The sequence below is a fragment of the Antedon bifida genome, chromosome 11 (assembly GCF_963402885.1).
Source record: "Antedon bifida chromosome 11, ecAntBifi1.1, whole genome shotgun sequence".
NCBI lineage: Eukaryota > Metazoa > Echinodermata > Crinoidea > Comatulida > Antedonidae > Antedon > Antedon bifida.
This window is the reverse complement of record NC_136236.1, coordinates 11,794,188-11,813,018: the sequence shown is the minus strand read 5'-3', so window position 1 is coordinate 11,813,018 and position 18,831 is coordinate 11,794,188. Positions and strand designations below refer to the sequence as shown.

The 18,831-nt window shown below is 31.4% G+C and overlaps 1 protein-coding gene across 1 annotated transcript; it reads right to left on the bottom strand.

The window, feature by feature from the left end:
• Nucleotides 1-880: 880 nt before the first annotated feature.
• On the bottom strand, nucleotides 881-4,989 carry LOC144856118 (uncharacterized). The gene is made up of 6 exons (XM_078714086.1): nucleotides 4,924-4,989; nucleotides 4,160-4,291; nucleotides 3,750-3,830; nucleotides 3,223-3,288; nucleotides 1,317-1,725; nucleotides 881-909 (listed from the first exon to the last, which is right to left on the bottom strand). Exons 1-6 carry the CDS (start codon nucleotides 4,987-4,989, stop codon nucleotides 881-883), a joined length of 783 nt encoding a protein of 260 aa, XP_078570212.1.
• Nucleotides 4,990-18,831: the final 13,842 nt, after the last annotated feature.

Sequence of the window (18,831 nt, the reverse complement as noted above, 5' to 3'; positions counted from 1 at the left end):
CAAAAGCCTCAGATGTCATTATAACATTTTATTTATACTATTTATTATTTTTTAGACCTACTATATATTTTGTACAAATATTTAAAGTATTTTTAATTAAATATAAAAGCAATGATTGATCGTGTGAGGATAACATTTTAACATAAAAAACACAGAAGTTTAGAGTTGGTACTTTTCACATCGACTATCCCGGTGTGTCTCCACAGTTCGTCCACCGGAAACATTCACCTGTTCAACCCCGGAGTTGTTTGATTTTACATTTCACTTCAACCAAAACTCATGAGTGTCTCCTGAGTTTTGCTAGTTGATGTGAAAAACATATTATTGAGCTATGATTGGTTGTATTTTTTGCACCGCAAAAAGTAGACTAGACTTTATTTAAACAATCCATTTGATTTGGTTCACCAAAACACGATATAAATCACTGTTAAGTGGCCCTGTTTCGTGTTAATAAATTCACATATACTGTAGGCCTAGTAAAATAAAAAAATATTTTGTAAAAAAGGTGATTAATAATGATTTTACTTTCAATACTGAAAATCTACAATAAATGTGGGGTTCAGCCACTGAAGAAAAATATAATATTTACAATAAAAAAACACAGTAGTAGTTGAACATTTTTCTTAATTACAATTTATTTGTAATAATACATTTGCGTGTTTTGCAAATAGTAAACTATTATTTGTTGCTTAATAAAGAAAACACTAATCTATTTATGTGTTACCTATCCTATAAACTTGTATATAAACCCTAACCCGGATCTTCTTGATATCATTAGACCACTGGGCCTTTAGAATTAAATTTGACGAATTTTCACCCCACGGTAATACGGCACTAATTTCAACAAAAATGGTTAGTTACTAATACTTTTAAATTGCTACTAAAACATAAAGTCACACATTCCTTGATCTAAAGAAAAAAAAATTATACATAATAACAATTTGCGTTTGCATCATGTCAAAATCGATTATTTAGATTTTATAATGTAAATAAAACAAATTTGATGCAAAGCTAATGATATTGTTACAATCGCAGTCTCCAATCAATCAATCTAAAATAAATTGTTTATTCAAGTTGGTGATGTACTGTTTCCCAAAACTTGAAAAATATAGACGAATAAAAGCAAATTTGAAATAGGCTATACTATGTAAATTTAAACAATTTGAATTTGCTTTTATCTCAGCCAATATTTCTTTGTATTGTTAAGGTTTACAATTTAATAGCAGCTGGTACCCCTGCACCCAATAAAATAATATTCGCAGCAGTTGTAATTATTTTTGGGGCATAATTTTTAAGGAAGACCATACATTTTTTACCCAGTTTTGACCAAAAACCTTTCTTCAACTTTGATGTCTTCTGCCAACGGGCAGGCTGATCATTCGTGGTGGTCTGACATTCATTCGTGGTCTGGCATTCATTCGCGGTCTCCTCGTCGGTCGTTGTCGTACTACGCATGGCGGTCTTATAATCAGGAATATTCTGATTCTTCAATGAAGTATTTATTGACTCGTCGGTACGTTTAAAAACGGTAAATGTATTACTCTTGTTTCCTGCAAACATTGAGCAAGGAGGATCTGAATATATATCAATTATTGCATCCTGAAGAAGCTCCTCTTCTGTTTCTGTAACCAGTTCCATAATAGCATCAACAAACGTGCCATCTATCTTGTGCTTCAAATTGTGAGCGTCCTCCATTGTAATCTGATTGTCACAATCAATGATTATCTGTATTCAAACATACAACGATTACAACGTAATTATTGTGTATTAAGAGATTGCAAATGTGAATAATTATTTACATTTATTTTTAAATTAATATTTAAAACATTAAAGACACTTTCCCTGCAATTTTTGACGTTTTGTAAAAACAATGCATATATTTTACTTTAAAGAACATTAAACCAGTTCCTGGTATGTTTTATGGTTAATTATAATTAAAAGAGAAAAACAATGCAATACCCAAGTTATTAGGTATTAAGTGCAGCCTAGCAAGGCTTAGTTGGTAAACAGCGTACGGCGACCACTTATACGAGTCAAATAAAACTCAATTTTGAACGAAGTATATATAGTTTTCTTAAAGTAGAGCAGTATTAGGGTGGGGTGGGGGGGACGGGGGGTGCAGAATTAGGCCATATCAGTAGCTCAAAAGAGACCTAGAACATTGTATTTTAAGTTTAAAAAATATGGATCTACATTTCGAAAGTTTATATTATTGTGAAATGTATATGTTACGTACCCACACTAAATCAAAAGTTGGCCACAAAATTAATACTTGGACAATTTTGAGCAATGGTACCCCACTACTGAGATCTAGGGTTACTTTTATGAGCCAATATATTTAAAATTCCTTGCTCAAATGCTATTATATTTTCTCTGTAAATAGTCTAGTATATTGTGAACACTTATCCAAAATTGTATATTTAAAAAATAAGTATTTCGTATGTGAGAAAAACTGAAAAATTTAATTATTTAGTTGTAATTGCACTTTCAAGATGTTTAAGACACAATAGTTTCGTAACTAATTGACATACCCTATTTATATTTTTCCCCAACTATTTGAGAGGATTATTAACAACTTGTCAGCTTTAGGGAGTTTTTATTTATGACTTTGCAAAACTGAGATTTGGCTAAATTTATAGATAATTTTAATATTTTTTGGCTGTTTTTTGAGCAGATCTTGATAATCAACTCTCACTATGTATATATTCATTCATGCAATGGGTATCCAAGTGGGTTAGTGACACACAAGTGAAGTTTCAACGGCAAAAATTATGCAATAATATTATTGTAACTTGCATTGCATTTTGTTTTGTTTTTAGTGCCAATTTTGTGTGAACACGACTCAAACCAAATAAAAGCCTTCTGCATAAATACTATCCTTTTTCTGTTAAACTACCCGAGATGGTTGATAAACAACCTTTTCAAAACCAAGCTTGGAGATTTCTTTTTATATATGAAAATGCACTAGCTGAGAATTTGCTAATTTTATACCCGCACGCATGCTAGTATTTATAGCGGGAGTCCATTTTTTTTTACATTTTGACCGTTTAAAAACGAAAAAGGTATCACAATAGGCTCATATAGTATTGTTACATAAAATATAGTATTTTATACAACGTATGGAAAGTGTCTTTAAATAAAAGAGTTTCACTTAAAAATAAAATTATATTATAGGAAGTGGATTTTCTACATTATCCTAAAACAATTTAAAAATGTACTAACCTTTTCTTTTTTCTGATCGCTCGTCGCGTTCTGATGACATGTGGCAGTATCGCTACCTGTGTCTTTCTATAGTAAAAACATGTTATAATTAATTGTAGAATCACATTTCACTAATTTATTGTCATTGGTAAACAATAGAAAATAGAATGAAAAGGAACAAAAGACTAAACAACATTGATAAATATACAGTAATGAAATCAAAATAATAATGAACAACAATATTCTTTCAAATGCTCCACTGTGAAGGATACATTTCTACTAAAACTTTTCTCCATAAGAAATTATTATTATTTCTTAGACTTAAAATTTATTTTAATTTTAAATCAACTGACAGAGATGACAACCTCCACTTAAAAGTTGATAAACAAACAATATCAATATATAAATATGAAAAAATAATTTTAAAAAACACCACAAATTTAGAATGTTTAAATTGTCAATGTAAAGCTAATTTTGAGCTGCAAATATATTATCACACCAGGAACCAGGAAATTAAACCATTAAACAAACAATATGTAAAAAAATACCTTTTTTATTGTCTGCTCTCTCGTTGCGTCGTTCTGATTACCTGTGGCAGTATTGCTACCTGGATCTAATTGCATATCTTCCTATAGTTAAAAAGATTGTTATAATTCATCAACTTTTTTGTTATTGATTTTTCATTGGTAAACAATAACAAATTGAGTGGCAAAGAACTAAAGATAAAAACAACATTGAAAAATTAATTGGAGTTGAATATAATAATGAACAATAATGTTTACTAAGCGCAATTTAACGACAATTTTACCAATTTATAATTTAGTCAAAATCAAATTTACTCATCACAATATAGGCCTACAAGAAAAAGACAGCAAGAATAAGATTACGTATAAGAAATACATTAGAAACTAAAGTAAAAATGAACAAAATAGTAGGTACAGTATACTACAACTTTTACCAGATCAATTTTTGGATCCTTTTTGTACTTTTCAACTGCAATCTTTATCCTCATAATTTGGCCAGCTTTCACACCGCAACTGTTCAACGTAAGGTCTTCCAAGGCCTTGTCAATCACATCAACTTTATCAAGCTATAATAATAAGAACCAGCATTATTATTTTAAAAATGATGATTAAATATGATAAGCTACTACTGAATGTCAATATAGACATTTTTATGAAAACGCTTATAGATTATCCTACACTTGGTTGTTGTTCGTGTGAAACACGTGTGCGGAAATGTGGTAAGTCTTAACATTATACGGAAAATTGTCATTTTACGGAAAATTTATTATAAGTCATTATACGGAAAATTGTTTGGAAAGGTATTTACTTCATTTTTTTCAAACAAAATGTAAACTGAGAACACAATACAAGAAGAGAATAAAATCCTATGGCGCATGCTTAAAGCAAGTATAAGCCAAGTGGATATAAAAAAGGTACCGGTATAGGAAAGATAAACAAGACCACGTTTCATACTTTCTGCATTGGAAAATGTACTTCGAACATTAGATTTATGTCCTGCTCTTTTTTTGTAAATAAGTTTTCTTTGTACTTTTCTGTGTTGTTCACCTTTTTTATCCGTAAATGTTTTTTGTTAGTTCAGAATTTATAAATAAAAATAAAATACTCAAGAAGTAATAATTTGTGTACATGTAGGCCTAAAGCAAAATTAAATTTACAAAAATGAAAAGTTTGAATTTATTAATGTTAATTCAATAACCTCTTCCTCTTGTAGAGCACTTATAGTTTCCTGTTTAACGCCTTCATTTAGCATATATTGTAGCATCTTTGACTCCATCTATAAAACAACAGAGAATTTAGTTAAAAACGGCGTTTGATTACCATTTTTATAATGAATAATGATATATATATAGAATAATAATAATAATATTTTAATAATTCATATTATCAAAGTTTAGTATACTTAAGTACAACCGTACACGTTCTAGTTAGTATCATATCCCGTTCTTTTATTATGGAAACCTATGCATCGGTAATAGGAAGTTGCGTGGGTGTCCCTATTGTTTTGTCATCTTCTAAGGGCCTGGAACTTTGAAAGGTTGATGTGTACTGATTGTATGTATTTAATTTATCTTATTCGTTTGGTCATTTTAATGTGTGGGATATGCTTATTCAACTGTGCCTTTTTTCATAACCTTGCATCTATATACATTTGCGTACGGGAAAGTGTCAGTAAATGCATCATCTGGACTGGTATTGAGAATTGGTACTGTATATACTTTGAGGTAGATGCTTATTTATTAAATAGTTTTGCTGAGTTTGACAGTTCTGCTGACCAGAGACAGTACATAGGCCTACTTATACGTAACGTTCTATCTTTCATTAACATTTGTGTTCTTTTTTTATAATATTTTGTAAATATCAATTTTTAAATAATTATTTTTAATACTATAGCCTTATATATATTTTGAAAACCAACAATTTCAGCCTTCTTGAATTGAATTTTACTTTGTACAGAGAGGCCCACGTACTCAGCCAGGTCTACTGTGTACTGATATTTTCCTATTATTTAGGCTAATACTAACAGATATCGCCAGTTAAATCTTCATCAATAATGAATTGACAAAGTAAGCTAGCAATGTTGTGAGTACAGTTCTATTATTGTATATACCATTACTGAACTGTAAATTATTCAGAATTGAATACATTTATCAATTTTTAAATTTCAGTATAAACAATTAATGTACGCTATTTATAATACACAAACCAAATACGAGTTTGACAGAACCATGCAGGTTGTGCTATGCCGTAGGCTACTTGATCATAATTTTAAAAAGCTCTTTACACGAAGTTGAAATTGAAGCACCCCCTCATCAGAGATCTATATATTTCATAATTTAATGTCTTAACAAATTGTGTGATATAGCTTCATCAAATAATTTTTCTTGCAGGAATAAATAAAAGTGGTGAAAAAACAAACCAAAATAAAAAAAAAATTTGAGACTTAGGCCCTAATCATAAATTGAGTAATAATAATTTCTTATAGTTTTTTGTTGACCTTTGAAAATTATAAAGTGATTATACGCATTTTGCCTATTTAATAATAGTGCGCTTTGTTCTTATCAACTGAACTTGATCATTTCCCTAAAACAGTGTTCTTACTTAACCATGCAAAGCCGGCACTACCACTTTACTGAGATGTTCAAGTTAAAGTAGATGTAAGTTTTACAGAATGAAATAAACAATTCATTCATTCATTCATTCATTTTATTTATACAAAGCAAATTTCAAAATATGTTGACAAAATATGAATCAAGTTAATATAAATGCATTGTATCTGGAGAAAACACAAATAAGCTCAAAGAGCTTTACGACAGGTTCCACCAGGAAAAAAGTTGTATAAAAAAATTTGGATCAATGTTCATAGACAGAGACAAACAGGGGTTACAGACAGTACATACACTACGCAAGAGACCAAGTATGGACAAAGACAAGACAAACAAACAAATAAATAAGGGTAAAAGAGGTGTTTGAAATAGGTCAAAATTTGGGTGAAATATTAAGTTGGTTTGTATTTTGATATTAGGTATTTTTTGTATTTTGATTTAAATATGATGAAACTATAATCAAATAAAGACTTGTTAAGGGAGTTCCATAGTAAGGGGCCTGTGTGGATAATTGAATTTCGGGAAGAGTTTCGATTTAGGTTAGATTGGACGTATTTGTTTGAATTTCGGGTATTATATTTGTGAAGCTCGTTATTTTTTTGAAAAAAATCTTTTTAAGGTATTAGGAAGTGTGTTATTGGAAAGTCGATACATGAAAAGGGCTGTCTGTAATTTGTTTATGTCAAAGATATTTAGGGTGTTTAGATCATGGAAAAGCGGTTTAGTATGTGAGAGATAATTTGATTGGGTACATATACGGACTGCCTTCTTTTGGAGTTTGAATAGTCTGTCAAGTTTAGTTGTTTCAGTACTAAGCCATGGACAAAGAGTTTGACGCTTTGAATCTGTTGCTGCCCAGACAGTGTTACAATAGAAGAGGTGAGGCAAGATGAGTGTATTGTACAAAGAAGTGATGATTTTAGGAGGTAATGTAGTTTTCAGTTTATTTAGTACACCAATGGTTTTGGAGATATTATTGGAGATTTTAGCTATATGAAGCTTCCAGTTTAATTTGTTGTCTATTTGAACACCAAGAAATGATGTGCTTTCAACTTGTTTGATAGGGGTGTGATCGATATTTGCATTCGGATTGTTATTAGTTTTTTTGTTAGTGGAGAAGTGAATGTAGTTTGTTTTACTGATGTTAAGGGATAACTTATTTAGTTTGAACCAGTTTGAAACATTGCTGATTTCATTGTTGAAGGTTCTTGTTAGAGTGTTGAAATCAGGATGGGAAAGGAAGATATTGGTATCATCAGCAAATTGAACATATGAAAAAGAGTTTGAAGCATGGATTAAGTCATTAACATAGATTAAGAAGAGAAGGGGGCCCAGAATGGATCCTTGAGGAACGCCGCATGTAACAGGAAGAAGTTCAGAAAAGTGGGAGTTATAGGAAGTAAATTGCGTTCTATTATTCAGGTAGTTCGTAAGAAGAGAAAGTGGTATGCCTCGGATGCCATAATATTTAAGTTTTGATAGGAGGATTGTATGGTCAATTGTATCGAATGCCTTAGACAGATCAAGAAATAAGCCAATGGTGTGGTAGTTTTTAGACAAAGCGGAAGAAATTGTGTTTTGGGTATCTAAAAGTGCAAGTTCAGTAGAATGATTAGGCCTGAAGCCGTATTGATTGCTTTGAAGAATGTTGTGAGAAGAGAGGAAGTTGTAGAGTCTGTTATAAATTAGCCGTTCAAGAATTTTAGAAAAACAAGATAATAAAGATATTGGACGGTAGTTGGCAAAATAATGGGGATCGTCCTTTTTGAAGATTGGAATGACTTTGGCAGTTTTAAGAGATGACGGAAATGTACCAGAAGACAAAGAAAGATTGAAAATATGGGAGAGGGGTTTGATAATGAAAGGAGCAATATCTTTGATAACTTTGGGATCGATGTCATCAGGACCGGGGCTTTTTCCGTTTTTAAATTTGGAAGTGATTTCAAGAATTTCTTTACAAGATGTAGGAGAGAAAAAGATTGAGTTCTTAATTGGGTTCTTAAGATAGTTTGAAAAGTTACCAGAGTGAGCATGAATATTAGAAGCGAGGTTTGGGCCGATTTCTGCAAAGTAGTAGTTAAATTTGGATGCAATGACTAGAGGATCAGTGAATTTAGTGTTATTATGTAAGAAGAAACTAGGGGTTTTTTTGTGGATGTTTTTGCTAAGAATATTGTTTATTGTTTGCCAAGTTTTTTTTATATTACTTTTATAATTGTTAAATTTGTTAGCAAAATGCTGTTTGCAAGATACTTTGATCAATCTAGTGAGTTTGTTTCGATATGTAACATAATTGGTTTTATTAGTTATATTAGGTAATTTGATGTATTTTTTATATAGTTTATTTCGAGTTTTAATTGATTTTATTATTCCTGTTGTAATCCAAGGTTTGTTTAGTTTCCGATTGTTAATTTTCTTTTTGGTCATAGGCAGGTTTGTATTATATAGTGAGGAAAATTTGTCAAAAAAAATATCATATGATTCGTTAGCAGAATCACTACGGTACACCTCATTCCAATTTGTGGAAATCAAATCGACTCCCAATGATGCAATAGATTTTTCGTTGATTTTCCTAGAATAGTAATTTTCTTTTGTGATGTTTTGTTTTTTACTATTTGGTTGGTGGGAGTTTTTTAGTATTTGGAAAACTGGAAAATGATCGGTAATGTCATTGTAAAGGATGCCCGGGGTGATTTGTTGGTCGAGGACGTTTGAAAAAATAATTGTCGATTAGGGTAGACGATTTAGTTGTGATTCTAGTTGGCTTGTCAATAAGGGGGTAGAAGGAAGCTGAGTACATAATGTTTAGAAATTCGTTTGTGGGACCATGTATAGTGTGCTTCATAAGATCGAGATTGAAGGCACCACAAATAAATGAATACTTGTTTTCTTTATTTAGAGTGTCTATAGATTTGGAGAGATTTCCAAGGAATGGATGGGTGGAGCTACTTGGTGGTCTATATACAATGCCTACTATACTGTTTTTTGGTTTGGTATCGACTTCTATAAAAAGAGATTCATATGTTGGGCTAGATGGTAGGCTTATGTCATTTCTAACTTTATAATTTAATTCGTTTGAAATGTAAAAGGCAACACCTCCACCTTTTCCGTGCAGGCGATCGGATTGTACAGTAGTATAGCCATTGATATGAGTGAGGGGAGGGGGAGTATTATTATTGTCAAACCATGTTTCACTGAAGGCGATGATTGAGAATTTATGGTTTAATGTATGAAGATAATTTGTTATAGAGTTTATGTTTTTAGTTAGACTGCGGGAATTCATATGTATTATACTTAGGCCTAGATTGTTATCTATGTTACTTGTTTTGGCATTGAATGTATCGCTTAGATAGTATTCACATTTTTCGTTGGAGTTTGTTATATCATTATCATAGTCAGTATCGTTGTTTATTTCAAATGGATTAATTTTTAAATGTGATCATTTTTAAGCTGATTTACTTCGTGTTTGAATTCGTCTTCCTCGATTATGTGATTGAAAGGAAATATTTCACTGAGACACTTACAGCAATAAAAATCGTTTGGGATATGTCTATTTGGTTGAGATGTTGGAGAACAAATTGAGTGGGCGGGCATGTTACAAATAGCGCAGTTGACTTGTGTGTCGTTTACCCTTAAACACTTATTACAAAACATACATAACATTGATATACGTTGATATTGTAAAAGGAAAAAAAATAGTAATTACTAAATTATTGCATATGCATGTACACACATAAAATATATTGAAGATTTTAAATGTACGAGTTATCAGAAGAATGAGTAATATTGCTATAATCGCACATTCAATACATTAAATTGCATAATATGGAAGTTTTGAATTTAGGCATCTAGGTTGGTTGTTTACTATTAATTATACTATTTATTTATATATTTGCAGTACAATGAATAAAAACTAATGACACATATGCTGGTACTAAAAACATTTCTGCAAATAGTAAAAAAATAAAATCAACTCTCTAGCATTAGTGGTTTTCGAGATATATATACAACTGTAAGTTCACCCCCTTATTTGCATATTTTATTTAAATTGTACTACTAATTTGCATACTTTCGAGGTGTGTGACAAAGGTCTGATTTTGGGAATTACAAAGTGGTCCTATGCTGGCTATTAGGAACCTATGTCTGGGTCATTTTAGGGCAAAATAAAGCCTCTACAGACATTGTAGTCACATTGTGTATGTAAACATTGAGAAATATTGTACTTCCGGTAATTTTTTTGTAAAATGTTTCATTAGAGTAAATATAAATATATACATACAATAAATAACTGAAAAAATCAACTCTCTCGGACTATGATGATTATGAGAAGCAGTCCCTTAATAGAGGCTTAATAGAGGTGGTGGTCCTTTAAAAGAGGTCGTCACTTACGAGAGGTGTGGTCCTTAAGAGGTGGTCTTTTAAAAGAGTCGTCACTGACAAGAGGTGGTCAATTATGAGAAGCGGTCCTTTAAAAGAGACCGTGGTCGTTCAATAGAGGTGGTCACTTACGAGAGGTCGTTGTCGTTGATGGGAGATAGTCGATTATGAGAAACGGTCCTTTAATAGAGAGAAAGAGGTCGTGGTTCCTTAAAACAGGTGGTCACTTACGAGAGGTGTGGCCGTTAAGAGAGATGGTCGCTTACGAGAGGTGGTCGATTATGAGAAGCGGTCCCTTATGAGAGGAGGTGATCCCTTACGAGAGGTGGTCGTTTATGAGAAGCGGTCCCTTAACAAAGATGTTGCTTACGATGTGTGGTCGTTTTGCTTGCAAGAGGTGGAAAGACTGATAACTAAGTAAAGATCGATGCATTTGCACATAATTTAGACATTTTTTGTAAAATATATAACATTTTCTACATTTGCTGGAGAGTGACAGAGGTAAGATGCTCAAATTTTGATCTCCTCATCATATATGACCATTTAAAAAAGAAAAATCTCTGTTTGCAATTTGTTTCACTTTGGGCTGTTTTTTGTTGTTGATAAATTGCCTAGCCTAAATGCCAAGTTATAGTGCATTAGTTTGTTTGTCTTTTAGGTGCTTCCGTTCACAATGGGCTCAGGCATAGCACCTGATATTATAATATTATTTAATCTTTAAATGAATAGTTGTATTATTATTGTTTGTTTTACCTTTGATATTATTAATAATTGACTTGGGACAACGCCATCGTTTGGTTTCGAAGAATTTTGTAGAATTGTGCTGCCTCTTTTGTTTGTGATTATTGATTACATTCTATTGACACGCTTCGTGTGATTTTGTCACACCAAAATATTATTCTTCCATAAAGAACGTAAACATGCAGTATTTATGTGAGGCTTTTTCCCACACAGAGCGTATACTACTAATTTAACCGGGCGCACAGAAAATTAATCATGTAAAAAGCAAAACAAAAGGTTTGGTGATCTACAGTAGGCCTATTTATTATGCATAGCTAGGTAATTATATTATATGTGTTAGGTCCTAGGTATGTGAAATACACAGAGATACATTTGTTCAATAATGATAAACAACAACTAAGCCTATAAAGTAAATGAAAATAAAAATTCAGGGATTTTATCTTAAAAGGAGAGGGAGACCATCCTCCCCTAAAAAATAGGTAGAGGGGATATTATGTCCCCTCGCAGCCCTCCCCACCCCAGGATTTGCGCCGTTCTAAATGGGTCGAAACGACCAATCCTGTTTTAACGTATGAATACATGGACAGATGAATTCAAGCCAAGCTAGAATAAACGGCCTAGCTAGGTCTAGGGCTAGCTTAAAAATAATAAGCAATTTAAATAGGATTCAACTGTTATACAATGCAAATATAATCAAAAATATTACTTGGGGCTTGTGTGTATAAAATCGATTCGCCATTTTTCGAAACACACCCGACATGCTCATGATCTGGACCCACGGTGAAAATAATCTGGGCTCATTTCTTCAGAATATTAATTAAGCCCACCCAACCATCAAATTTACAGCTACTAAATTCACTAGTATTGTTGGCTTTTTGGACAATAGTGACCATAGAAAATAGTACACTCAAAACTTACCTATTCCGTAAACCCACGGATAAAAATATGTACCTGCTCCCTAGCAGTTGTCATTCCAGACACTGTACTAAAACATAACGTACAGTCAAGCATTACGTATCGGACGTATCTGTCATTCAGATTTAGATTTCAAAATCGTACCGAAGAACTAACCGGACATCTCCGGAATAGAACTTAAAAGAAGGAATACATTTAAACTGCTATAAAGAAAGCAAAAGATATTCCTCGATGTCAGACACTGACGTCAGCCAAATTTGACTAAAGTAACATTGGTCACAACCCATCACCCAAGGTTGCCTCCATTACGGGCTATTATTGAGAAAAATATACCCATACAGTTCACAAAACGTCTCTTGACTGTTTTCCGGAGCGCCCATTATTGCAGCATTTCGTAGACCGCTCAACCTTCGTGATATACGAGTTAGATCTAAATTTAAGAGTCATTGACTCTCTCGACAAATCTTGTTCATTAGTTGACTCGACTGAAAAATGTAAGAGTAACCAAACTGGCCGCATTTTTCGGATAAGACAATCAATTAATTGTCTAATAAAAAACGTCATTTATCTTTTATTTGTGGCAAACAGTACGTCGGAGAAACAAGAAACACCTTTCATATGAGAATGACACAACACAGATCAAAAACATTAAAGCTTGATCAACTTGTAGCCGAACATTTTTATTTAGCTGGTCACTCGATTGCAAATTTCATTGCAATTGACCACGATGTCAAATGGAGCGACAAAGACAAAGAAAACCACTGGGAATTACTACTTAAAACCACAAACCTTTTGGTCTTAACATTAGGAACATACTCCCAGATCGGTAAAATTATTCCATTATATTTTTATTTGCGAATCAAATATTTTCGCGTATACGGACGCGCAATGGAAATCGTTGTTGATAAAAATGAAAATGTTCAATTCGCGCGAATAAATTCACCTAGTGGAAAACACAACAGGTTTGATGAAGCTAACCGAGTTATAATGTTGAGCTCAGATAGTAATTGCTTAATTTCATTATGGGTTAGTCGTTGAAATTTGACCAGAAATTTATTTTTAGTTTGTGTTCATATTGAAACGTAATTAGAATTATTGTTATTGAGGACCTTTTAGTTTACCTTTAAATTTTGTTTCTCGTTCCAAAAGTTTGGCTTAAAGCGCTAAATAGAGAACATAATAGCCCTCATTGATCTTGCCTACAGCTAACATCTTTGAATTTCTTACAACTTTGTGGCGATGGCGCGGAGTGTGAAAGAGTTTCCCCAATTTGTTTTCACTTGATTCATAAATATTAGTATCTATACTTTAGATTGAGGATTTTTTTATTTCAAAAAATGTTATTGCACATGAAAAAAAACGTGTTTGTTTTGACCCTACTTTTTAAGAGGTTTTAATATGCTAATTACTAATTAAATAGTAAAAATCTTTTTGAAACTTTACTAAATTATTGTACAGATACTAGTTAACGTAAGAATAAAATATTAAAACACTAGGTTATTACGTTTGGCTTCCAGAGGCTGTTAAACTTATTATACTCCAAAAATTAACAAAATTTGCCGAAAATCGTTATTTTTCGATTTTCTCGAAAACTAAGCGATATTTTACCAAACAAACTACACATCAGGTTTACTTACATCAAGGTCTACCAATGTGCAATATATTTTGTATGCAATACATTTGAATAAACGTATTTTTGACAAAGAAAAATCATATTCTTTATAATTCTTATTAATAGTTTACCATTAACATGTTTTTCTCGAGTCAAAAAAAAAATAATTCAGTTATTATTTATTGTCCAAAAAAATAACTAACAATGCCACAAACAGCCGAAAGGTTGAAACCGTAAATTTTTACACTACATTTGTTATGAATCTATGGGACAGTGCATCTTTTTAAGTGTTAAAAATCAGTACCGAAAGTACGTATCAATACATGCAAGAATCGTAACTAACAATTTTTAGCTGGATATGGCCAGAAATACCTTGTAAATACTCATTTTGTGGGGACACAAAAGCATAAGTTCCATAACTTTCAAGTAATGGATACACATGCAAGAATGATTGACAGCGATTGAATAAGTCAGGTAAAATGTACGCCTATAAATACATAATGTTCGTAGTAGCCGCTCATTCAAGGAGGTTTAAGTGTATACCTTTACTCTGATTTGGTGTCCAGTTAGTAGTATGCTTAACATTAATTGTGCATGACAATGATGCTTCGATTCCATCAGTAACTTCTTCATTAGCATCAAATCTAAATAAATATTAGAAGTACTGTATTGTATATTATATCTAAACACATCCTATGACATAACTTTTCAGGCAATATAAAAAGTTATTAAAACAAATACAGTGTAATAAAACAAAGCCTTTTTAAAATGTACAGTACATATGGTTGCTTGCGCAGTATTAGCTTAATTGTGTTTTAAATCAAAAACGTTATTGCAATATGTTACTAAAGATGATCTGAATTGCTAACAAATATATTTGCACTGATTACTCAAGGTCAATGTCTAAAACTGTAAAAAATAGAAAAAAACGCCGAATAGTCTAATTCAGCTTTTAAAGAAAGTACATACATTTCTCAAACTTACGAAGTAAATTACTGGAACTAAAGTATTTAATAATTTAAACTAAAAGACGTAAGTTCACAAAAACAAGGCCAACAGCCATAAGTCGCGTGCTCTCAGAAAAAGATGAACTTTCAAAAAGTAATGTACTTTAAAACTTTTCTTTACATCAAAACAGTTCAAAAGTACAGAAAAGCGATAAAACCGGACCTACCTGATACCGGACCGACAGACAGACCGACCGACATAGTGAACTATAGAGTCTAAACTGCATTTAAAAAAAAATATATTTATCGAGGTATTTAAGACCTTGCATCTGCGTGAGTTCACGTAAAGTATTCAAATTGTTGGCTTTAAGTTTAGATGTTTAACTTGTTTGTTTAGTACGGGATTGTTCCAATGTATGTAGTAATTCTTTTATTTTCTATGACTCTAACATATTTTGTGTTTACTAAGATTTTGCATTTCGCATTATCGTTAAGTTTTTTCAGTACATGTGAATTTGTATCTTTCCAGATAACCTTTTGGATTTTAAGAATGGCTACAAACGATTCTGAAACCTCGTACTCTCCACTAATTCAGAGTCATTACAATGTAAACACACGATATCGGAGCTTAACGAAAATGCTAGAAAATCAGAACTCAAAAACCGTTCAGTAATATCGATCAACAGAGTGCTACTGACATCCACAATACGGGTAATAGCAACAGTGCATTGTTATCTATGGTTCGAGATCTTTCCACTGCGATTACATCTCTGGAATCCTGCGTCTCGAAAGTCAATAGCACTAACGTTAACTAGGATTATACCAATAGTAAGTGTAGACTCATTTTGCATTAAGTGAAAGAACATATTTACGTGTTTAATGCAATACTTTGTAATTTTTATATTTTTTATTTTAGATTGTAAAAGGAAATAAGCTAATAAGCTTTTTGGGCTATCCTGGAAAATCTTTTATAAATGTATTATTTGTAATGTCCGTAATTTATGTTATCACTTTGTATATGTATTTTTTACATGGAGTTGGAGTCACATGTGTGGTCTAGGCTTAACATCTAAGTTCACATAAATACAGGATAGCAGAATATTTATAATAGTTAACTACATAACAGTGCTTGTGTAATTTACATACTATGTATATGTATTAAGGTGGCTGTTATTTGAAATTGTTTTAATATTTATAACACAGCTTTAATAATTGCACAAAAACTCTAAAACACGAACAATTTGGCCTACTTACTGTTGACCAGTGAGTGCTTTGGTTAGACTGGTTTTACCAACACGCTCTTGTCCTACAAGCATTAGACGTGTTTGGTATATAGGTTTGCTGCCTTCTTGTATGGCATCAAGAAATGCATTCTTAGCCTCCTGACCTCTCGCCAACACCTCAATAGGAACTTTAAGGCACATATAATGCAAATAAAAATAATACATAATTTCATGTATTATATCATTTGCATAAAAGACATTGATGTTGCTCTGAGACCACAGGACAATACAAAAAAAAGGGAAAAAAAGCCCCTTGGCACATCACTCTCTTAGTGCTCTAATGGCAAATGGTTAATACTTATTACGGAATTTATTTGTACGAGAAGTGATGGACCGGAAACGTCTTCCACTCCTACTTTATTTAGATTTATAAAAAAAAGATTTTTATGATTTCACATTTTGAGATATACCGTATAATGAAGACAACTAGTTTGCTGTAATGATATTTCTTTTAGTGAAGCTGCTTATACCATTCAGCCAAGGAACATAGTGTATAAATAATTGCTTAATTTGTCATAGAGATAAACGATTTAAAAAATATAAGTAACATAACTTAACTCAACATTTAAGGGAAAGGAATATTATTTGCCTAATTGGTTTTTACATTAACGTTTTTATTAAAACAAATATAAAAAGCAAACATATGCAAATACAAATAAAACTAATAAACACATTATTGTATAAAAATGTACACATTAAATTATATTTTGTTTTTCATTAGATATTCGCATACGGTATCATATATAAATACAAACTCGTTTTGATTTACTTTCATTCAGTTTTTTCTGTTGCACTGCTGAAACAAAATATAGTCTACACACATTATTATTATTATTCCAATGTGGTTCAATATATACACAGTGCAACGAGCGTAATACAATATGCCCTCTTTCCTGGTTATCGCCATGCTGGCTGTGAACATGCCACGGTGGTACATTTAGTTTCTTGATGCATGTAAATACTAGTATTATTATATTTGTTTGTTTAAAATCAATTAAAGCTGCTTAAATAAAGAAAAAATACACAACAAACAAAATACAGAAAATGTTGTGTCTAAAGCTCTGTCTACACTATCAAACATTATGGGACAAAAACATGTGATGTGCCCAAATATGAACAAATCACTACCGTATTTAGGTACATCACACTTTTTTTGTCAAACTAGTTTGATAATGGAGACAAAGTTTTAAACTTGTCCTAGAAGAACACATCTGATTATAATTTAAATCGAACGATGCTGCTGTAAAAAGACATAACGGTACTTACCAAATGATCTTACAATTTTAATGATATGTTTCAAATCTTGTTGGTCTTTCAGAATTTCAACGAATTTCGTCAATGATTCTATAGTGTCTTCAATTTTGCCTTGAGTCAATCTGTTAATTAAATTCCAAGAATTTTCTGATACGTTTGTTTCAATATTACAGAGCTTTGCAAGGATGTCCACTTGTTCATCATTTAATGATTTTCCAATTTGAACTAGCATTCGTCTGTAGCCAGTGATTTGATGTTCCTTGTTCACTCTATAATACTTCTCGGATAGTATTTGAGATAGTTTTTCAAGTCCTGTCGCCTCAAATACTTCAAATAGTAGATCACAATAAACACTCATCACAATTACAATGCAAACCTCAGAATGTAATAGTTTGAATAAACTATTAGCTGTTGCTTCTTTTAATTCTTCTTTGTTGTCGATTATGTAATACAGGGCAACCTTCAACATCTGCAGATCATTCACATTGATTCCACTTGAAAGTTCATCTATCACTCGCCAAAATTCAGCCCTTTTCATAAATAGATAAATTATTTTGTAAATATTCAATCTTATTTTCCAATTAAAAACAACCGTAACATATTTCTAATATTCGTTCATACTTACTCTTGATTTGTTCTATATTTTCTGTAAAAAAGTGTTTAAATTCATTAGTATGTTTACATAAATAATGCCTGAATATGTCTGAATTGCAGACTGCAACGCACTGCAATTATGTTACTTATTATAATATAATAAGTTTATTCTTGATTGTCTTATGATTTGAAAGGTTACAGGCCTACTACCATTAAAAAAAATGTTTTTTTTAACAAACATCTATTATTATTATGTACTTTTTCTTGTAATTTAGACAATTATTATTAATAATACTGTACATGCAATTATTTAATACACAATTCTTGGGTTATGCTTTGTCATGACCATAATAAGTGCATTTAATTTAGATTTCATTATAATTATAGTACGGTAGTATTTTAAATTTCACATTTTAATAAAAAAAATATATAATTTAAGATTATACTTACTCTATGCGTTCTCTGTAAAAAAAGATTAATATTCATTAGTATGTTTACATACATATTGTGTAAATAGTTCTGCATTGGTTAATGCTATTTATTTCCATCTTTATTACGCATTATATATTATAGGGTTTGTACCAAAATCTATTATGATTACTAACTTATTTTGTAATTATTAGTAAATAGTATATTTATAAGTAATATAGTTATATTTACCGATTAATTGACAATTATTACAATTATTAAAGATTCAAATTAATGCAGTACACGAAATTCAATAAAAGTCTAGATGATTTTGTGTTTGTCATAATAATAATGTGCTAGTCCATTCAA

What these genes read in the sequence shown, in the direction of transcription:
- LOC144856118 (XM_078714086.1), bottom strand. Translation starts at nt 4,989, where the DNA reads ATGCTACAATATATGCTAAATGAAGGCGTTAAACAGGAAACTATAAGT. An exon ending in AGGATCCAAAAATTGATCTG is followed by an intron (nt 3,831 to 4,159) that starts GTAAAAGTTGTA and finishes TTTTAACTATAG; the next exon opens with GAAGATATGCAATTAGATCC. An exon ending in GCGATCAGAAAAAAGAAAAG is followed by an intron (nt 1,726 to 3,222) that starts GTTAGTACATTT and finishes GTTTGAATACAG; the next exon opens with ATAATCATTGATTGTGACAA.